This window comes from Venturia canescens, chromosome 8 (genome assembly GCF_019457755.1).
Source record: "Venturia canescens isolate UGA chromosome 8, ASM1945775v1, whole genome shotgun sequence".
Taxonomy (NCBI): Eukaryota; Metazoa; Arthropoda; class Insecta; order Hymenoptera; family Ichneumonidae; genus Venturia; species Venturia canescens.
Genome location: NC_057428.1, coordinates 16,322,267 through 16,345,911, shown reverse-complemented (window position 1 = coordinate 16,345,911; position 23,645 = coordinate 16,322,267). Strand labels below are relative to the sequence as shown.

General features: G+C 41.1%; 1 protein-coding gene across 4 annotated transcripts in view; it reads right to left on the bottom strand.

Annotated features, from left to right (window-relative positions):
• The window catches only part of Myo10A (Myosin 10A), a 78,056-nt gene that overhangs the window by 13,690 nt on the left and 40,721 nt on the right, over positions 1–23,645 (bottom strand). For 3 of the 4 annotated variants that reach the window (XM_043425997.1, XM_043425996.1, XM_043425999.1), the window contains 5 exons: positions 22,884–23,343; positions 21,129–22,803; positions 20,600–21,007; positions 18,810–19,824; positions 17,875–18,117 (listed from right to left, as the gene is read on the bottom strand). In XM_043425997.1, the coding sequence (XP_043281932.1) occupies positions 17,875–18,117; positions 18,810–19,824; positions 20,600–21,007; positions 21,129–22,803; positions 22,884–23,343 (3,801 nt within the window). The remainder of the gene's footprint in view (positions 1–17,874; positions 18,118–18,809; positions 19,825–20,599; positions 21,008–21,128; positions 22,804–22,883; positions 23,344–23,645) is intronic. The other variant, XM_043425998.1, reaches the window with a different exon arrangement.

The window sequence follows — 23,645 nt, the reverse complement described above, 5'->3', positions numbered from 1 at the left end:
GAAGAGGTGAAAATCGAGGCGATGGGTAATCTATGTATAACACGCATATACGCAGCACACACGAACGCTCTGCGTTTAGCGGACATATCGTTAGAAAGCAAAGATTGATATTAATTCGTCCCGAATGACTGGATACTTTTCCTACGTGTTGGGCACATGTGTATATAGCACACATTCATACATAAAAAGGAGTAAACATACGTGTATTTATGTTTGAATTGAGCTTAATAAATATCTGAAACGGGAATAAGCGGTCGGGAATCTGTGCTACGTCAGAAAATAAAAAAAAAGTGTCCCGCGCGCACTAATGAACCCGTACAACAAAAAAACCTGAGCTCGCGATTAGTCATTTCGAGTCGATATGTTGAGATTCATTGCTCGTATTTGAAATGAAAAAAAGAAATAAATAAAAATAACTATTTAGAGCTCGTTATCGAACGCGATGGCGTATCGCTCATTTTTTCTTCCTCCTTTCTCAAAATGGCCTTCCTCTTTTGATGAGAGGAGAACGATTTGCTGAATCGTTTTAAATCGTGGGATATTGGAGCCATAAATTTTCTGTGCTTGTATACAAATAATGAAGATGGTATTTAAGAAGTCTGTGTTACGACGAAATGAGCAATTAGTCGATAAATTAATTACATTTATCAACGATTTTAATGAGAGAGGAAATAACTGCAGTGAAAATTCGAAGCTATGAGAGAAATCTACGAGAAAATGAAGCGTCAAGGGGGGAAAATTGTCTGCATTCGTAACAATAAAATTTCACATTACGTATCGAGAGACTCGTCTTATTTCGTGCTCCTCCCCCCTTCCACCTTTGCCTGGGAGAAATGAAACATAATGAGGCTTTTGGCTTGTGTACTACGGGATGAACCAAAACTACTTCCTCGACTTCCTCTTCCTCCCTACCCCAAGCTTTCTTCGAGACTCTTATTTTTTCTGTCTTTCTCCGTCTGTCCCTCTTTCTCTGCCTCCCTCCCTCGCCGACTCGATTCTCTTAGCGCGGCTCACGTCCTAGCTATTTTTTTCCTCCGCACGAGCGTGAGAATCTTCAACAAGGAAGAATCAACGTATGCACGCTCCCCGGGACGAAAAAAAACGAAGCAACTTAATCGTGCCCCGAAAAAAATCTAATGAAAATTAAACCGTGCTAAAATGGGCAGATTTGTATTTTTGGCTCTTCTTTTTCCAACGAAATTCGTTATTTTAATGAGAAAATTTCGTTTTACAAGCCCAGTAGACGAAGCTCAGCGTTTCAACTTCGCTCTTCGATCAAGAGCGTTTTAAATGTCAACGGAAAGAGGGTTCTGATGCCTTTCGTCGGAAACTGCGAAACCTACGAAGGCGAAAGCCCAACTGTGATATCAGGTCGCGAAAGATTGAGCTGAAGGTATCGAGACAGTGATTGCAAAGGATTTTGTTAGGACGTAAATAACGCTGATCATTTATTCCCACATCTCATTGGGCTAGCGGGAAGAGTCCGTAAAAAAGGAAGGTTAAAAAATTTGTGGAAGTTAATTGAACGAAAGAGCTCAAAGCGAAAATGCACTAGGCAGTTTTAAGGCTGCGATTCGGCACGAAAATGAGTGGAATGGAGTTGAAGCGCGCGATAACCGAGCTAAAAATGGAGTTGCGTCTATTTTCGTACTGCAGAAAAGTATGAAAACCATTTAAAGAGATTGACCCGTTTAACGTTATTACTAAAGAAAACGAAAAAAACGCCTCGCCCAGGGCACGGAGCGTTCCACGATGATCGATCCACAGATATTTGAAGCATCTCGAACGCCGTTCTTAGAAGACGCCAAAGACCCTGACTCGCCCCATGCGATGGGACTTTGAAATCTGCGCTTTTTTCCACCGGTCCATTTTGCCTCGCGCTCTCCAATTAGCTCGCAGTTCGGTCGGTTTTTTTCTGCGCGACTCGTGGGATATCCCCACTCCGGAGTGAACAATGAGCTCGTCTTTAATTATAATGATCCGCAGCGTCTAACAAACTCTCTTTGGAGGAAACTGTAGCGAACGTTTCAGTTGGGACAAGAGTTCTCGCGAAGCGTATAGCAAAATTCTATATATTTTAGTGGTATAATGCATGTACGTTGCGAATCTTTTCCGCCCCCGACCACGTGAACGAGAAAGGCATATAAACTTTCTTGAAAATCTCGGGAGCTCGTGTCACACGCCTCTTAATAATGATTGTGGTGGAGTACACTTTTCCATATTGTTATTATCGTGTACGAATAGTTTGTAGAAAATAGCGTGTTATACGGAGAAAATAGGAGATCGCTTGCGCTTTTAGCCCTTTCGTTCTTTTCGCGAAAGAAAAGTTTTCATCCTCGCGTAAATTACGACGACCTGCTCGTACGAGTCGCTTCTCTCTTTGTGCTCCTCTCACTCGGTAGTCTAATTGCTAACGAGGCGCGGCATAATGAAACATTAAAAGGATCACGAACAGTTTCACTGCCACGATCTACGTGCGCGAGAACTTGAATCACATTTTTTATTCGCAATTGCCTCGCGTTACATTTTTTTCGGCTACTTTTTCTCTCATTTTTCGATCCAAATGCAATGTTCCAGTTATCAATGAAATTGTCGCAATATTATGAACGAGAAAGTTCTCACGTGCGGTTAATTAATGCATCATTTCTTTACTTGATGATTCCCGATCAGAGGAAAATCATTTTTATTTCATTTTCTTGAAAGTCCTTGAAAGTTTTCGCTACTGCAATTATACCGGATCAAGTCCTTCGGACGTTATTCCTAATTGCTCTAAATAAAAGAGACCCATAAAAGGGGTAGATTTGAGAAATTTTCAGTTCGTTAATGTAGCTCATGGAGGAAACGATTTTCTTAAGAAAGTCTCGAAATTTACACGGAGTTTCAATGGGTCGTCGACTGACTGAAATTTTAAAGAGTTCGTCTCGTCGTTTATTAAGATAAACGTTTTTAAGTATGAAGAAAAATGCTTATTACGAAGTTTATGAAAAACGTACACAACAACAATGAAGTATACAACGAAGCTCTGGGAAAAAATTCGAGACGATTGTCTTACTAGTAATAAAGATATATTTCGTTAAATATTGAACGAAATTGGTTTTTTCCTTTGCGCTCTCTAAAGCTATTTTTTACATAAAAACTCTAGTATTTCAGCCAGGGATGAATGAAATTTTGGGTTCAGTCAGCGATGGATCCCCGATTAATTTAATGGCTCGTAATTTCATTGACCAAAAAAAAGTTGAACAAATTTATTTACAATTTCGAATTAATAACTCTGACATTAATTTAAAGTGATTACATATCTTTAATTAGGGAATAAAAATCGATTGAATTTAGACACCCATAAAATACGATCCTTCGGGCACGATCTACCTCAATGAAAGTACTGCTGCGACAAAGACTGGGGAAAAGATTTTCAGAACTTATTTTTATATATATTTTTCAGATGCTGGAGAGCACTTTTTGCAACTGTTCGTACACAAGTATCGTAACGCTCTCTTATTTTGTTCACGTGCAAAAGATTCATTTATTTTTCAACTTTTCACTCTTCATATGTGTGTCACGCGAGTGCCGAAGAATTCATACAGGGGAAACTGTGTGTACTGGTATAAACGCGGTGTGCATTCTATGGTGGATTTCTTGCGCCACGATCGTTCACCGATCGAAAGAGATCATTATCCGTCAACGCGTGTAAGACAAGTATTGTAAAATCTCGACGAGACTTCACGTCGATTCTTCACTCGCTTGTTCTTTTTTTCCTCCAACTTTCATCGAATGGCGTCTAACCGACTGATAAATATGAAAAAAATTTCATGGTCTTTTCCAAAAAAACGTCCCTCAAACATCCGCACTGTTCCACCGAATAAAAGCTCCTTTGTCAATCATAATTAGAGTCGAATCAAATAATAATAAGACCTGCACAAAATTACATCGTATTGACGTTTCATCGGCCTTGAAAAATAGGGATTCGCTCATTATTTATCTCGTTCAATCGAGACTTTGAACTAAAATCGTTGGGCCATGGGATATTGTGTTGTTCCAAGCTATTTTCAATATTACGAAATCATGGATAACAACCTCCGCGGACATCTAACTTCGTACTAACAATTAAATGAAAATCTTTTGATATATATCTATACAGGAAATCCTCGCATCAACTCAAACTTCCTACGATGCACTTCAATCGTGTTTCAAATCCACCCTCAACAAGTCCCTTGCAATGACTCAAAATTATCTTTCGAAAAAGATCGCGATCGCGGAGCTCACAAAATCTACGAATATTCGTTCATTAAAAGGAGTGCCTTTTTGCAGGCCGAAAAGCGATTATTCCTATGCGACACGGAGCAGATTTTCAAGGCGAAATAAATGTTTAAAGTGAGACGAAACACCCACACACATTCACTGAAATGAATCGTCGATTTGAAAGAGGATTTGAAAAAACTTGGTAAACATCGAGCACTATTATTCTGTTTAGGCTTTTGGTTTCGAGTTTCAGAGCAAATTAAGGCAGGCGAGAACGGAGGTCGGTACGCGAGGAAGGCAGCCGATAAACTAGCACCTGGAAGCTTCCGATATAATAGAGTCAGGGGGGCTCTCGTATATACGAAGAGAGCTCTCCCCCGATGTCCGCTTCGAGCACGGTTATACAGTCCGTTCTTTCTGTACGTTACACAGGGCCTTCGAAAGACTTTTATCTGGGTCGTATCCCTTCCCCACCGTGCTTACATCGCTCCTTCGCGTACAGTCTTATGCAGGTAACGAAGACTGCTGCCCGGCCACATCGAGCATATCCTAACAATAAGAAGATCTCGCGTGTGTGCTCTCCGCGCGTTTCTTTCAACGGAAGCAACGAGACAGCATCTTTTTCTCTGCTCAGACCACTATTTTTTACGTCCCATCCTCCGCTACTGCGGACGATTTTTTTCTCATACTTCCGATCAGTCTACGCTTTTCCATCGTTTTTAATCGTGCGCGATTTTCTTCTTTTTTATTTCTCTTCTGCGTCCTCATTTCTTTTCCGCCACAATTCTGATTGGTTTTTTTTTATCTCTGTCGTAACTTTGCAAGAATTTCTTCAAGATTTGAATGCAGAAAAACTCTGGGAAGCGACGAAAAAAATCTCGCAAATTTTCTTTTGGGCAATGAACTTCGTTTTGTTCGTTAACGCGGTTGAACGGTAACTCGTCACTTCTAAAACATAATTCGTCAACATTAGAGATGAAATTCTACATTTTGACATTGACACAGGGGTTTTTTTTCATTTTCGATGTAGCCATTGAAAATTCTTGTTTTTACAGACAAGCGCAGATCCAACGAAACGGTCTACATACACATCGCACTCGACCGATTTCTCATCAGCGTGTATCACAGGGATACAATGCATTAGAACCTCTTGTATGTTGCATCGGATCGTCGCACGAAACCGCGGTGAAATAGAAATCGTTCAGCCGGAAATGGGCGAGGAGGGTTTTGTATGCCCGCGTATCCGCGGTAAAAAGCTTCACGTAGCCGGAAACGAATCTAATTGAACGTTTTTTCACTCACCGATTTCCCTTTAATGGATCTCAACGGGGTTTTCGAAAGGAGAGAGTGCGAAAAAGTGCAATATTCGCTTTTCAATTCAATCCAGACTCTTCCGTCCTCATTTTTGAATGATGAGTTTACGAATCTTTTGAGAATTCCAAGTGATGACAAGAGGAGCAAACAAACTCTTTCCAATAAATCAATCAAACCGTAAATCGCTAAAAATCCTTCATTTTCATGAAAAAAATCAGATTTCCTTTCGATTAAGGTAGATGGATGAATACTCGCTATCGAAGATTACGCGATGATATTTTTCGTACGAATCTGATTTTTTCATTAGTTACATCCCTACAGCCAAGATTCTCAACTTTCCAACTTTCAATGATTCCATTTAAATTGTTGATAATTTAATCCACAATTTCCAATAACTGACAAAAGTTTTAGTTTATGCTCATTGAACGAAATATTTGAAGATTCACAATTTTGTTAGCCTGTCGACAGAAGCAAAGCAAAATTATGACGACGAAGTTTGAACGATCATCTCAAATTTCGCGAAAGATTAATCCCAAACACTTTAGCGTTTTGATTGAAAAGCTGCCACCTCGTGAGCGATCAGAAATTATTCTGTTATTCAAAGTTCTCCAATAAACTAAACAACAATACATTTCGCGACTGCGCAGAGAACAAATTATCATACCAGCCAGGTTTCAGTGGTCAGTATGGAAAGTGAGAGATTTCACGCGAGTTTTTTTTCTTCGCGTTAACGTTAATATTCAACTTCCGTGGAAGAAGATATGTTCAACGGTTGGTTCGAAATTCCATTATGGAAAAGATCATCGACGACGTCGAGATGAGTTTCCATTGAGCATAAAATGTGTACAGAGGCCGTTCGAACACGAACGAACGAATGTCGAGAATTCATTAGAGTGACATTGAAAACGGATTTCATCTTTTAGTCGATTAAAGAATGCGAAAAAATGAAAGTTGTTTGCGAGTTATGGCACATGAGAATCCTCAATCCATGGGAATCATCGAGTTTCTCGTAATTCGTCAATCCCAAATTCGCCAAATGAAGAATCAATTAAAAAAAGTGGCCCCATCGATGGGAAAAGTATGTCCAAAATGAATCGATTGAGTCGATTCCTCGTCCGGAACGTCCCATATACATGCACACGTAACAATTGTCCCGCGGCGCTTTGCAGCAGCATTTGGCACACGCGGAGACACAGAGAGTACAGTTGCGCAGTATAATTTCTAAATAGTCAGAGGGTAAGGGGACAGAGGCAATAATTTTATTGGTGTCGTACGTACACGAACGAATAAAAGGTTTAGGTGTGCGTTCGTCATGTCAGATAAAAAGATAGAGAAGAAAAAGCGCAGTAAAGAGGAATAAAAAGCAGTGTGTACGTGTATTTATGTGTGTGGATACGTAGCGGAGACGTACCCGGGAGACGAGAGAGTCGTCTCGAGAGAAAGGGGCGAGGGGAGAGTGGACCAAAGAGGAAGAAAGAAGGAGAAGAGTCGAGGACGAGAAAGGAGTGTAATAGACCTCAAAGAGAAGTCGAGAGGTCGAGTATATATGTGTCGTCAAGAGATACGTGGGAAAATGAGAGATTCTTTGGTGTATAAAATGTGCCACAGTCTAACTTGGTCGCATGCTGTGGACGAATATATAGTTATACATTCTCGGATGATTTTTTTTCAGAGCTGTTTTTCTGCATATAAATAAGTGAATCGTCCTTGAACTCGAAAGGGAGACTCTGTCGAGGATTGTACGGAATGCCATTTTCCATAAAGGTATCATAACATTTTTTCCCAGTGTCCGCCGTTCGCGAAGGCAAGTGAAACGTGGGATTGGCGAGCGACTTTTTACGAAGGAATCTCCTCTGGATTATTTTTTTCCTTTTTTACGAAGATTTCGAAGATTTTATTCGATCTGATGAAATTTTTGTTGGACTCGTTTTCATAGACGAGGCGAGTTTTGTTCTCTGAAAAATTAAACGTTTCTTTCGTGGTGAGTGAATTCGTTTTCGGGCCCCTCTGCCTTTAATCACCCACTTCCGGTTCCGTTGAACAGGTGCAAACGGTCGCGCATGCTTCTTCGTCGTGGATTGTGACCACCGTCTCGTTTGTCAAGGCTCAGAGGTCAAACCCTATATTCTCGTGACAAAAGGCTTCGCTGACATTTTCTTTGGCTTCTTTTCAACGTCCTCAAATTTCCAATTACACAAAAGAAATTATGAGTGAATTCATGCTCATTCGACGATTCCCTCGACGGAAGCTTCCGGTAAGGAGATTTCTTCTGATTCGGGATGAAAAATAAATTGGCAATTTTTCATCTTTAATTAATCAAGCAGATTGTGAGATTTGTGTGTTAAATACCAATTCAAACATCTGGCTCTTGCCTGTTCTTTTATGACTCTTCAAACAGAACAGGCCTCCGCGGAAAAATAGTTACTAAAACTTTCAAACCATTAGAATCTGGGCCTCAAAAATGCTTCTTCGTGTTCGTAACGAATGAATTTGACGTTTGCGAGTACTTTCGGTGATTGGATTTTCGAATCGGTCCGAACAACTTCGACACGAATATCAATAGAGAAAAGAGAGTTGTGAATGGAAAAAGAATGTCTGGAAAGAATTTGGGACATGGGTGTGTGTCCGAGAGCTCGTAAACGAAGCAATCCCGTATCGTAGAAGTGCGCATATAAACTCTTGACTCAACGATTCAAAGAGATTTCCGGCCTTCGGAAGATCCGTTCGGACGAGCCTTTCAATGCTATATCTGTATTTACATTTATGTATATAGGAATGTGAAAGAAATGGAAAATAGTGGAATTAAACAAAAGAGTGAGAAAGGTGGGACGAGGTCGCGAGGTATCATGAAGGTTTATTGAACGGAAGAACGTTTCGCGTATGGGGCAAAAGCATCGAGAGCTCGCGAGAGAAAGAAAGGGATCGAAACGGGCCAGTCGCGAAATTCTTCTTCCCGGGGCTATTATTTATTTACTTATTCATTTTTAATATCATTTTCAAAATTTCCAGTAGAAATTTCGAACGTTTTTTTATTTATGATCTTGAATGCGAAAGCCGTCGTTTCGCCAAGTGTTTCGCTCCGATTTTTGAAATATCGCAGCGAGCAATACGAACGATTTATTCGAAGATTATTCTGGGCCTTTATCCTTATCGAGTATTCGCAGAAGTTGATAAATTATTTGACGCAGGCGACCTCCCAGATCTACAATCGGGGTGTTGGATATCGTACTTTTATGCGATCTTTTGAGAGTCTTGTTTAAAACTTCGAATTTCATTTATTATGCAGGGCTTGACGCGCAGTGGGTGTCTCGAGCATCGTTTCACTTTTTATTCCCAAGATAAATTATCGGCCATAACATCTTTTAAAATGCATGCGATAGCTTAATTCCGAAACGGCGTAGGCTCGTTCTTGAATTATAGGAAAAAAAATGCGGACGGAATAACAGGCCAGGCGTCAGGGCGTTGGAGCGGGGTCAATTTTGACTCAAACCGGGAAAAAACTACAGCTGGAATCCGTCCATTTTATGCCTCTTTTGGCAAAATAACTACAAAAAAATGGTTTTCCATCAACATCTGTGTTCCGAGTGATTTTACGGTTAAAAATTGTAAATGAAAATTGAAGATGGTCAAATTTCCTAGAGAAAAGTTTTTATACATTTTTTTCTGGGATTAATGATGGAAAAGACGACGACGCTACTGTCGAATATGACAACGATAACGACTCTGATAGTAATTGTTCAGAAATGAGGGATAACTGCGGAGCCTCAATGTAGAAGCAAAAAAATATATTAATACATAAACGGTAAGAGTGAACAGCCGTTCGCGATAAAATTCGAATGAGAAAATCAAGCATTGCGAGCACAAAATATTGATCCTAGGAAAAAAATGTATGAAACCTTTTCGGTAGGAAATTTCATTATCTTCAACATATTGATATGAACATTTATAACCGTAAAATCACTCGGAACACAGACGTCGGTGAAAAGCCATTTTCTTTGTAGCTATTTTGCCAAAATGGCGGCTCTTCCGGAATTACAGAATTACGAAATTCTCGTTGTCATTTTTTTCCCCGATTTAGAGCAGAATCAAATATTTGAATTGACTGAGTCGAATGACAATTGAATTAGCTAAAATTAACGCGTTAAATGATGGGAGAATGAGGTTCGGTGCACGAGTTTTGTGCTCGTCATAAACCACGCTCTGTTCTATGGAATTATCTGAGAGCCTATGCGCGGCCCGTTTATCAATAGAAATAAATGTTGAAACGTGGTGCGATCGAGCATGACGTCTATCTCATCGGATTTCCGCAACGCAACCTGCAATTCTCATCTACAGCAATATTTATATCGCGATAGATAAATGGCGTATGTACCTATCTATCAGTTTCTCGACTATCGTCCACGCTTGACCTCAACGGCCTTGCTACGTGGTCACACCTTATCCACTCGAGGCGCATTTCTACTCAACATTCTGGGGCAAAATGGAACACCGAGGTACATTTATTTGCTACGACGTATACAAATATCAACTTACCCGCCATCATTTTGCTTCTCAAAATATTTTTCTATCGAACATGTGCCATCGAGCACGAAAATCAGGCTTTCGCATTTTTTTCGATTCAATTGGATTGAATCGCTGAATAAAAACAAATAAACATCAAACGTGAATTTCGAAAGTTATCGCGAAAACAGCTGGAAACGCTCTGGAAGCGACTCGTCATAATTTACTTGTCTCAGAGTCGCTGCCGCGACTCTCGATATCGTCACATTATTCCAAGAAACAAAAAGAACGATAACGCTTAGGTTTTTTTCGATTCCTTTATAAATCAGTGCCGGAAATAATCTTAATTGTTACGAGACCAGTGCTGCAGCCCCCCCTCGGATAATTGGAACTACATTTTTTTTCATTTTCTCCCACATTCTTTCTCGAGGAGTATCAGTGAAATACCGAAGTGGAAGTTGAACGTGTATTGCGCGAAGAAATCACCGGTATGTATCGGGAGTGCGTGCTCTCGAGGAGCAAGCAGCGAGATTGCATTTCTAAGCAAAGTTGTTTGCACTCTGAGCCTAAGATTTGTGTGCACATGAATAAATAAATAAATAAGCGTGTATACGGTATGAAGAATAATGTTCATATCGATAAATATCGTGAGCATGAGTTCACTTATTATTGCAATCTCGTACGGCTGGCTCGATCGTTGCCACAAAATCGCCAAGAGAGAGAGAGAGAGAGAGAGAGAAAAGTCCTTTTTTATTTGTTATCGAGCATTCGAGTTGTGGTCTAATCACGAGATCGCGAAGATATTGCGAGAGCAGTGTTATCCCTGAGATCGTGTTTGCAAGCTCAAGTGCGAAGGGAAGTGAAGCAAGAAGGCAACGTTCATTAGCCACGAGATAATTAAATTATCGTTTCGAGAGGTGCGGAGTGCGCTTCGACGGGGAAATTTGTATTATGAATTAGATGAGAATTATCAGTGAGGAATAGTAAAATATTGACAGGACAAATTTCAGTTTTGTCACGCGTCAGTGAGGGAATTCAATGATAAAAATAATTATACTAAAAAATATTTTTGCCAATAAAAAACAAAGCTCAACTCTGTCATGAGATTTTAACGACGCGATAGTGCGGACAAAGTGGAGGGCACGAGTAGCGATGTAAAAAGATAAATGCATGAAGAATAATCTTGGAAGATCGATCAAGAGGGAACTCGATAGAATCCTGTAATGATAGAATACTGATTTTATAGGAATCGCGCAACGTTACTCAATTAAACGCCCGTAACCCGCGCCATAATGACTCGCGACGTGGGCCCTGCTAATGAATTTAATTATTTATCGCGGTACGTGAACCCATGTGTGGCCGGAAGTTATTCACGCCGATTTTCTTGCTCTCTCCTTTTACTTTTTCTCTCGCTCATCTCGGAAAGAAGATTTGTATTTTTTTGTATTAGGTCTGTGCGCGTACAGGCATTTACGACTTGCTAAAAATCGCTCTTCGGTAACGATCGGCCGACTTATTTTCGTTCTTGCTCTTCGAGCATCATCAACTCGCTGTAATACAATCGTTCATTTTCGTAATGTATCGTTCCTTGTAACGGGAATAAAATTATAGGCCTGACGTACGCGATCATTGAACTTGGATAATTATCCATAAAATTCGTAATTCGCGCACTGTTATTATATCTCAGTAGAAATTTATTGACCCCTTCAATTTTTCGATGATAAAGACAATCATTTTTGTTCTGAAAAATTGTTACTCGACAAATTATATATAAATGAGAAACTTATTTTGTCAATCGCACGAAAGTGTTTTTCTTCCATCCGCACCGAGCGAAGTTTCCACCTCCACCGTTCCCGGCGACGGAGATCAAGAGAAAATGAAAGTCATTAAGAAGTGATGATTGACCTAAGGCCCTTTTTCATGACGGTAAATACCAAAATCAATGGATTTTCGGGTCTAATTCGAACGAATAATTCATTTCTAATCGAATGAAATATTTGTGATGAGCCGTGCTCAGACTCGATGAGAGGATCTCGAAGCTTCTCCCGATCAAATACAAACTCGTCTATAATAACGGATATATCAATGTGTAAAAATACAAAAGGGCGTCTCATCCAATGAGCAAAGACGTGAAATCATGTAAATTACATCCCTCCCATTGTTGGCGGGGTCTGTGTACACATGGGAGCATAATGTGTGAGACTAGTTGAGAGATTCATAACGGCGTGACGTGTAAGAGAGCCGGGCTCGGAGCGAGGTAACGCCCGGTGTAAATTGGCTTTCCAGTCAGTGCTCATATGTGCTGGGCAATGCCTTCTCTACTCACGTTTTTTTACCCCTTCTTCCAGGCTTTTTAATTCTCCTCGTATTATTTTTCCTCTTTTCGATCGTAGATTATTTACTATTTTTTCTCCCTCCTTCCGAAGGTATCTCTTTCATGTCTTTCATGCTTTGATTCGTTCCATTATTTTTTCTTCTCCTCTCTCAGTAACGTTATCACGGCATCGTAAACAATTCTTGCATAGTAATCGTTCCCTCATTACGGCTGTCATTATTGTTATTATTGTATATTAAATCATTAATGAGTTACGAGTAAGAATAAAATCATCATTTGTACGCACTTTTTGCTAATGAGGATGATGGACGAGACTTGAAATTTTATTTCAGCGTCTTGATTCATTGAAATAATAAAATATTATTAACCGATAATGCATCGTCGACTTTGTCGAAAAATTCATCGATCGAAGACTCAATTATTCTCGTATAAATAATAATTGATGGATTCGTGAGAAAATTCAGTTCATAAAAAGTCATATTTTCCAATGATAAATTTCGATATTGCACGTCAACGTTTCGCAGTAATAATTTCACCAGCCAAAAAAATCTCGCCGTTCTCTCGTTTGCGATTTCTCCGAAGAGCCGACTCAGCTGGGTTTTCTTCCGATCCACGTGTTTATCATCGTGAGTTCTCGTAGGTGTCTTCACCTCGTCGCATTAACGTTTTTTCTTACCAAAATAAAAAAAAGTGAATCCGATCGAGGCCGTTGAATTAGCATGATTTTTTTTCTTCCAATCTTCGCATTCCCCTTTGATCGGAACTTTTTTTTCACTCGTGTGTGACCAAATGTACGTTCACACATATATCGAGGTCGGGAGGTCGAGGAATCTCTTTTACTCGCTCAGTCTGCCCGGCTCAACGGAGAGAGAGTTAACGGTTAAACGAGTCCGAAGGGATGCCGCTCGCACGCACACTCACGTGTTTGCATTTTTATATTAGTGTACACCTGCACGTATGAGCCACTCGATTCCAAATCGATCAGCATCGAATTGCAGACGTTCATAAAAATGAAGTTCGCCAACGGACGGGGGCTCAAGGTAAATGGTGATCTCTGCAGCAACTATATTTTTCGAAAATCTCAAAAGACGAAACCTACTCCAAAATAATAATTTCATTATTTTAGAAATATCATCGGTAGAGAACCAACATTTTTATACAATTTTATTATTAATAAAACGTTTGAAGAGTTCATTTTGACTACAACAGCTGCCGCTGCTGTCGATGTCACCCTGCCAGTTTTGTTTACGAATTTTATACCTCATGAAGTGAGTTTACTGTCCAAAGTAGTATTGCAGTGGAGAAAAATGAAAAAATTAACGATAAAAAATTTAGCGGGATAAAAATGGTCGTTTGTAAAAACTGACAAACAAAAACGTGGCGAAGAAATCGAACGAGAAAATACGACCAAAAGGTCGAACTCACATTCGAACATATAACGGATGCAGCGTTGATCTTTAATCAGATATTTTTAAATATTTCAACCGATTTTCAACGGTAAGGTTCAAAAACTAAAATACGTATGTATTCTTGACTATCCACGAAGTACAACGATCGATTTGTTTTTTGGGAAATCTTGGATATAACGAATGAAAAAATTCAATAGATTTTCATGTGCTGCAGTGATGAGTGTCAGAGAAAAGTCGATATTGGATAATTAATTTGCTAAATCTATCCAGTACACGTTCATTTTTGCCCACAAAAAATGCCATCGCGTAATCTTCGACAGCGAATATTCACCCATCAACCTTAAATTAGAATGTCGTTCGGATATGTACAAAGTTTAATGAGCAGAACGTATTATTCGTTGTACAAAGTGCTTTTAGTTGGACGGAAAAATAGTGGATTCAACTTTGTATATTCGAAATGGCGGATGATTTTGTTTATTTAACCAAAGAACGGAGTAGAATTAGAAAATGAAGAGAGAATAAAAAGAAAGGAGTGGTATTAACCTGTTTTCTCAAAAAATGAATCGTCGAAAATGACGACAGTTTTTGGTTTTTCATTCTCATAGAAATCATGATCAGCGAGCTGTACATGAAGAACTTCGGTATCAAGGCGTTTCGACCGTTTTCGCGACTTCGTACACGAAACTGTAACGCAAGACAGCCGGAAATAATCGCACCGAATTGTTCCGCCCGAGAAGAGATGTATTTGCAAAAAAGCAACGTTTTCTAGCGTTTCGCTCGGATTTTTCTGTCGAGAAAAAAAAATCTTCGGGCGAGTGAAAAACTGCTGAAAAAATTCGATCCCAGAATCGGGAGAAGCATCATTTTTTCCAGAATTTTGAGGATCATTAATCGGGTATGACTTGAATGGAATTGACCCATATGTTTGGGTCTCGCTATCGGTCACGGGCCGTTGGCGAGATAGGTGCCCGTTTTGCCCATGTTTTTTCCCCACCCCTCCTTCGTTTCCTCGTTCCTTGACCACGTTCTTTTTTCTCTCTTCCTTCTTTTTTATTATGCTTCCGCGAGTTTACGTGCATTGCTATATATACGAAGGACGTAAAATACTGAACGGTGTTGTACCTGTTGCAGTGAGCACAGGTGGCACACCCGTTTTCAGGCAGTGCTGCGGCGATTGAGAATTCAGTCATCGGCCACCGATCCACGTATGCCTCTGAAGGTGAAGAGCAAGAAAGTAACGGAAAAGTGGGTAGGGACATCATTTGCAAGACCAGTTCTTTGGAGAAAGATTGAAAATGTCGCAACAATTGCGACTTTCTATTCCGATCCGAATTTCAACGTTTTTTTCCACATTTTTTAACCCGCTTGAAGGTCAGCAGGCAAAAAGAAGTTTTTTATCGCATGAAAAATTGTGGCAACTCAATAAAATTTGTTGGCTCGAGACAGCAATGCCGTTGATCGGCTCGTTTGAGGCGTCCAGACGAATGCGACGAAAATATCGTGCGCAGGCGATCAAAGATTTTGTCATGGATCAGGAAATTCTTTGTTGGCTGCACGAAAAACTTTGTCGACTCAACAAACTTCTTTTTTCAGTTAAGTCGGTGAAGAAGTGGAGTAAAATAACGGAAAAATGGGCATGGAAGGGATAATTTGCAGCCGGGAAAAAACTCTTTCCAGCCCGGAAAAAAATGTCGAATGTATTACAGCTTTTTAATGGAATCCGAGTTCGAGTATTTTTTCCACGCAATTTCGAGCTCCCGTTCTAATTTTTTCGACCCAAAACGACACTCGCTCGTTCGAGGTTATCTGCGGATTCAGTTTTTTTTCAATTGTTGTCCGTGTCGCTCGGTGCTGTACAGAGGCTCCAATTGGAAGCGAATGAGGCAGGAAATTAGTGCTTTTGGTTGAAAGATTCTCACGAATGATGGGGCGGACATTCGTCTTTGGATCTGAGTGTCTCATTTCTTGTTTGCTTTTTCGTTGCTACTCTCCTCTTTTTCTAGTATCTCATGAAAGCGTCGAGTGTCGTAAGAACCGATAAATTATACGCAACAACGAGGAGACGTCTCGGGGAGAATTGAATTGGATAATTTAATTGAATATCCGCAATGAAGATACGAGACGATTGAGTTTCGTAGCACGCTTTTGAGTAACACTTCGATGGAAGAAAAATATATCGGATTTTCTTCGTCGACTTTTATTTATTTGATTTTTTTGTTTCTCGAAATATTTGGAACCGTTATATGCTGTGGATTATTCATGGTTGAATAACACGTGTAAGTGAAGCGATAAACGATCGAGAGCACGACTCGTTCGTGCAACCGGAAACCGGAGTTATTCCCCGCTTTTTTCATATACACACGCGACGTAAACACTCGCCGGTTCGTTCAGGCGTTGCGTTTATGTCCATCAAAATGATTCGTGTATAATTATTTTTGTTTGTACATACCGCAACGTCTGAATTACGAGATTTTTTTTGACAGTGTACGATTTTTCGATTTACGCATTATTACTACAATGTTTTGTTGCACCTTTCTTTCATTCGTTTTCTTCTTCGACGAGCTCAGTCGTTTTCGTCGATTTTCGACGAAATGTGTCGACTTTCTCGTCGTCGAAGTTGACATTTTTCGGCTCTACATTCCTTCCTCCGAAAGCTTCAATTTTAAATATTCTGTTGAAAAGCCTCAAATATTTTTCGATCAAATGTGTTGAAAAACAGGAAATCAAACTGATACGATCGATCGGTAATTAAAATAATCTGCAGGACTTTTCAATTTCCGGATACACAAAACCTCGATTGCGAGCATAAAAAGCGATTAATTCAAACCACCGTGAAATTTTACTTTCGAACACGTTCATTAGACCGTTCCCCATCAACAAAGAGAAATGATTTCCCCCAGTATTAATGAGACGGAGAAACGAGGCCTGTTACCAATTACAAAGCATCGAATCTGCGTTCCAACAAACGTAATCTTCTTCATTAAAAGAAAAGAAAAGAAAATATTTTTCCCGTTCGAACGAGACTGAGAGATGAATCCTCGGATCGATTTCAACGCGTACGAAGACTCTCAATCCTTCGTAAAGTCTTGGAACGATCGCGAGAAAATTAGACAATCGTGATTCGATGATGATTTTCTCTCGTGACGCGAGACGCACGCGCGGCATTCTTGGGTCAAGAAATATGCCGCACCTATCCTCACCGCGACCACGCATTTTACCAAGCCGTTTATTTCCACCTGTAACGATCCATACGTTACGCTGATCGTTGATTGCTTCGTCGCAATAAATTTTCTACCTCCTATGTATAATTATTTATAACCAAGTATGTAAAAACAATTTGCAACCTCTTCATACCGATTTCTTCAATCTCCTTTACGTAATCTCATTGCGTTATTCATCCTTTTTGTAAGTCTTTTTTCGCGAAACGATTTATCATAAAAAAGATCGGTGGTTATAAATCAAGCATTCCCAATAATTACAACTGCATGGCATTAAATGAGTAAACAATGCGAATAGCGCTCGATGAAAACGAACGTTTGCAAGCCTGAAATTCGATCCGAAGAAAACAGACTCGACGTCAGCGAATGAGCAAAAAATAAAATACGAAAGAATATTAATTATGCTTGGGTATGACGCTGAAGTTTCCAACGTTGGAGTCCAACGAAATGATCGAAAAAAACTCTCCAATAATTCCAGTAATTCTCCTATTTTGTTCCCTGCCAAATTTGCGATTCGTAGTTTTTCAAGCTGCACCAACGGTTCATGAAATAAAAAATTGGTGAATTACAAACATTTTTTTCGTTCATTTCGTTGGACTCCAACGTTGGAAACTTCAGCGTCGTTGCTTGGGTAAAAACTAGCCATTTGTTTCAACTTTTGTTCGGTCGTTACTGTGACCGGTTGATGGAAATGATCAATATTATCATCATAAAAAAAACACAAATTTGAAAAAATCGGTTCTCTCACAAGTCGTATTTCTTAGCCCATTCGTTTCTGTCACTCCCTGCACTATTATTCCGATTGCAAGAAAAAAAGTAAGAAGAAAAGTGTCTGAGAATAAATTCGTGATAAACTTACCATCCTAATGAAATTGCCAATCATTTCAGCGAGCTGCGGAGCTCGAGTCGTGTGTAAAGGTAATCGCACACCCGAAGCAATCTGCAAAGTGCATACGCCAGCTCGAGTCGAACCTACCGAGACTATTTCCTCGAGAGGAAGAGTCTCCAGTATTATCAAATCTCCTGAAGAATTTCTCTTTATCAGACGCAAACCGTGATGAGACACTGCAATGTGTTGAGCTTCCGGATGCTGAGGCCCGATCTGGAATATCATATTCATTTCGTGGATTATTCAGAGCTCTATAAAATAAGTCGCAAAGATGAGAAAAAAAATGTTATCCAATGAATGGAGAAAAAATGCTACGTTGGGAAACAGTGCAAAGTGAAATTTCGAGTACTTGATATTTTTTACTCCTCGGTGTGAATGTCTCGCAATCGAATAGCTTTTTCGAGACGCTTCCACGTGATCGCTTTTCAAGGGGTTTAATATTCTAGATTTAAGATGCATGGCGAAGCTTTCTCCATAAAGGATTCGAAATTTAAATGGTTTTTACGATAAAGCTGAAACTGGGCATTTGTTTTTTAGCAAGTTTCCGGATACTGATATAAATATTTTTTTTTACCTCATTGGTGGAAAGAAGATATAGGAAGCATTGCTATTTCAGTGGCTCAAAATGCTCTTCGAAAAGAGCGTTTGAAAGCTTCATCTCGCTTAAAGCTCTGATCGCAGAATGAAAGAAAAAATTCATGACAAATAAATTATTCAACACGTCAATATTTTTTTGAATTTTCTCTGAGCTATTTGCAAATATCGTGTCATTATTGAATTTGCTCGATAAAACTTATTTACTCGGTGAAAGCGGAGTCGTCGCGTTTTACGTTAAACCAACGATATATATTAAAATGGCAAAGAAATCGTTTTTTGAGGATGAAAATGAGGATAAAAATACTCACCGAAACAGGAAATATCCTGGCGAAATAGAGAGGCCACTGTTTGGCGACGTCAACGACATTTTTCTTGATTGTAATTTTGTGCTGAGTGCTTTGAAGATTATCGAGTGTAACGCCATAATTATCAAGTAGCTTGAGCATGCTCTGTCGATCATCCTTGGTGATTCTGATGCTCGAAGTGGCGAGAACGTCGTAAGCAACTTGACAAAAGACGAGATGAAGCGCGAGAGGACTGGCGAGGGTTTCGTTGGGCGTGAAAACTTCTTTCTTGACTCTGAGCGCCCACGTGACACGGTTGTAAGTGAAATGTGCGCTGGTCGTGGGCGGATAGAGTTTCGTGTCGATGATTTCCTGGACTTTTTCAATCTCCGGTTTGTCCGCGGGCGGCAAAACGGGCCGTAAGAATTCGGGCCACTCTTCGATCTCGATTCTTTCCATTTTGTCGGTCCGATGAGTCGAGGCGACGCTGGACCGGCGGTCGTGATCGTTGTCGAGCTTCTTGAAGCTCTGACGAGCGACGACGAAAGACTCCCGCGTGTTGGCAACAACCCCAAATTCCCGGGACGAGGGCATCCCGAAGCTGTCTCTCGATTTCGGTGACAAATCGCGCGTCATTCCGAACGAATCGCGCTTCGAATTTCCGTTCTCAAACATGTCCCGCGCAAATTTCGGATCAAATATTATGTCACTGTGATCCCGACGCGAATCGAAGTCCAAACTTCGATCACCGCGGGTCGTGCTACCAACGTCCGTACTATCTTTGCCGTAATAATCTTTGCTCTTCTGATCAATCGAACGCTGCATATTGTTGCTCTCGTTGTAATCCAGACGGTGATCACTCTCCCGCAAATGTTGCTGCGAAGCGAATATGTCGCGACTCTGGCTGAACATGTCGTGTTGATTTTTTGGAAAATTATCCGTGCTCTCCGAATCCGGGGAAGAACGAACGTTGTTCGACTCACGCAACTTCGGCTCGACCGGAGCTGGAGGGCTTCGTGGTTGCGCTACTCCCGATTGGCTGCAACGAGACAAATATTCGGCTTATTTTCCTCGACATCGTTTTCGGATACTCGAAAATGTGACAAACGCATTTGAATCATTGTATTTTCCACCAATAATATATTGACACGAGAGAATCATCGTCGCGACGCCTCGTCAGAGTATAAATAAATATGAAAATGTTTATTGGAAAAATAAAATATCTTCACTCATCAAATGAATTCGCTTGGAAATGAATTCACTTATTATCGAATCAGTCTCTATTTTGTTTTTCAAACATGTTAATGGACACGAAAATTTAGCAGTTTTGAGTAAAACGTTTTGTCGTTCGTGGAGATGTAATTTTAAGCGTCCACGTATCGAGAGACTCTGCAGAGCCTCGGGACGAAAGGACTATTTAAAAAATTAATAAAAACGATTTTTATGCAATTTTCATTGCAACGGAAAATTTGACAGGAGCAGGGAAAAATCAATAACGTCTCAGGCCAAGAACTTTACCTCGAAATCCATAAAATTTACAATATTCATATTTTCGAACGATTCGAAAGTTTCGAAACAAGATTCGACGATTTGTAATTGTTGCAATAAACTTTCGTCAATACCGTAAATTTTATTTCAATTAATCCAAATATTCGATTCCGAATTCAATGAGTCGAGTACGATTTTTCAAAACGCCACGCCATTCAATAACATTTAACTCGAATTTTTTCAGGAAAACAAAAAAGTCCACCGATGATACGACTATTATGGAAAATATGTTGTCGTATTGTAGCGTAATATAGAATCGTTCTCACCTGTTGCTGTACATGCTTCCACCCCTTGGACTCGGGGGTTGAGGTGGTGAAATCGGAGGTGGTGGCGGTACAGGTCTTTCCATTCTCTCGATTTGTGTTCTGACGACCTGAGCTTGAGTCATCATGTCAGTCGTGCCTTTCGAAGTGACGCTTTGAGTGTCATCGGCGGTTGAAGCATAGTCGTCCCATCTTCCGGCCAATTGTTGTTCCAACAAGAGTTTTCTGTTATCCTCAAGTCTCTTGACCTTCCCGTCTTCGCGTGGTAGAGCAGGTTTTTCCGTAGTTTTGGTTGATCTCACGCTGTGATTAGCCGTAACTTTTTCCAATCTTTGCCTCATTTCCGAGCTGAGCTTCAGCTTGCCGATACTGCCCGGAGACGGTCTGTGAGCACCGACCTCGAATCCAGATCTGGTGAAACAAAAGAAAAGTGTTGTTGAGAGAAAAACCTTGGAATGAAAAAAAATGAAAAAAAAAACGAGTAAAAATGCGAATTAACGTCTTGTCCGATGATAATAATGAAGCTGCTTACTTGGACTTTTTCTTCTTCTTATCTCCATCGTCCTTCGACAGCCCATTTTCGTGTTTCGTAGCATGAATCTCATCCCGTCGATCCTCGTGTCCTCCGTTTTCGATTTCAAATTCTTCCCAATCGAGGCAACCCTCGTTATTGAGGGGATCATTCGATTGGTTATACTCCTGATATTGGGGAGTGATTTTTCTCTGTTGCTGATGCTGTCGCAGCTTGAATTCCATGAAGCTGTCCTGGGTGGTAGCCTCGTTGGAATCGCTGGGCGGCGGCCACCGCCATTTGCCGATCCTCACGGTTTTGGCTCGCCCATAAGGATCCAAGAAAGGTCTGGATTCGGAAGGATCGTGGGATTCGAGTGGAGGTGGCATGGGGGGCGGAGGTGGAACTCCTTTGCCATTGATCATGGTGGAATTGTTGTCGACTATGCTGCTCTTGCGATTCTTCAGCTCGCTGAGAACATTGGTAAAGTTGGTTGCAACGTTGCCCCTGCCGGAGCTGGTTCTCTTCAGTTCCCCAACATTCGTCGAAGATTTTCTCTCGATTGGTTTTCTGTCTGTGCTCATTTTTCGACCGTACTCCACGCTCGTTTTTCTCCCCAGATCCAAGCTTTTTCTCGGTGGACTTTGGGACCTGTGAACCTGAGCTTTGACAGTCACTATTTCCTGCCTCGAGCTCGTCGGAGTTGACGAATGGATGGGCGATTTGACCGGCTCCCCGTCAGAATATCCAGTACCCTGTCCGCCATTTTGAGGATTCTGAACCAACAATTGTTGGAGCGCTTGATTCTGCGCTAACAGCTGTTGCTGAATCTGCATGTTCTGAGCCATCGCGCTTTGTAGAAAAGCACGTTGCAAGTTTTGCTGGTAGGCCGCCATCTCGTTGCCTTGACCGGGCGAGTTGTTGTTCTGGAAAGGCGGAAGATTCATTCCTTGCATATTGTAAATTGGTATCGGCATGAACCCGGAGCCCATGTTCAAATTTGCGCTTTGTGCCGTTGGCATTTGCTGCTGGGGGCTAAACATCGGCATCATCATCGGCGGCGACATAATCCCCGGTGACAGAGGGCTGAAGTTGAAGGCTGTGTTCTGGTTCGGTATGTCCATGTTTCCGCCTCCTTTGATTTTCCTCGAGATCTCACAAGCTCTCAAGGCCTTAGCAAGGCCATTGTTTCCCGTTGCGGCGTCCAGGAAGTCGTCGAGACTGGCAACTTTTTCCGTGCCCTCCGAAGACGTTTTTTCTTCACGATCCGGAGCATCGATGCTTCCGGTGCCCTTGATCTTGGCAGACAGTTCTTCAGCCGCTGGAAAACTTTTCTGATCCAGTCCGGTAGCCGACGTCAAAAAGCCCTCAAGATCGGCAGCTCCTTCTGCGCTCCGCTGCTTCGCTTCCGTAGAAACGAGCAAAGTTCCTTTGATGCTGGCAGCAAGGCTCCTCGCGTCCGACATCTCATCCAAATTGCCATCCAGAACGGGCATGAACAACTCGTCCAAAAATTGATCAACGTCCGAAGCCTGGCTGGGAACCCTGACTCTCCTGACGTGCGACGCCAGAGAGGGTGCTTCGCTCGTGTCCGACATCGCGGATGACTTTACACCGTACTCGCTCTTCTCGATATAAGCACGACTCGACTGACTTCCGGGCAGTGCTCTTTTGCCTGTTGGAACAATGTTCAATTCTTTATCAATCGGTATGTCTACGAGTTCGATAATTGCTCATCTCTCAAGTGAGTTACGAACGAACGATGAATTTTTTTACCTGGGTACTGGGACTTGATGAATCTCGTTTGCGATCTTGCGTAACTGTTTTTGTCTTCTTCCGATCGACCGGTCTGGCTGACCGATTGTATGTCCGGGTACTCAAAGTCGATCGTCAAATCTTCCTCCTCCACTATATTTGGCTCCGTCGTTCTCGTTATTCTGCTGTACTTTCTCTCCTGGCTCACCTCAACGTTGCTCATGTACTCGACATTCGTGACCGCGTTTACTTCACCAATTCTTTCCAAGCTGTGATACCTCTCGTTCAGTTTTGACGAGGAAAGTCCCAAAGTAGCCAATTTACTTGGCGACTGCTGGACCATTTCCGGCTGCAACAGATTGTCCAAACTTCGACTGCGTTGTTTCTCCTTCTCGAAGTAACGGTCGTTCAATGCCGATTGTCTCGATAAACCCATTTCACCGGTCGACTCCAGCACTGGCTCGTGTGACTGCTTTCTCGGCTGGGGACGGGACGATAAATAACACAAAACGCACGTTCGCGCGATAACGACTCGAACTTTCTCTTTCTCTCTCTTTTTTTCCACTTGATAAGAAATTAATACAACTCCATACCTTTTTGTTGTTTTCGCGATATGAATTTCACGGTAAATACAACGATGAACAAAACTCGTTCGAGAAAACAAGAGAAAAGAATGGAATTTTATTTATTTCTTATCGATATTACTTTTTTTTTTAATTTACAAGATACAACCGGAAACAACCGGATCAGTCTCCGAGGCTTTAATCGTCTCACTGCCGAAAG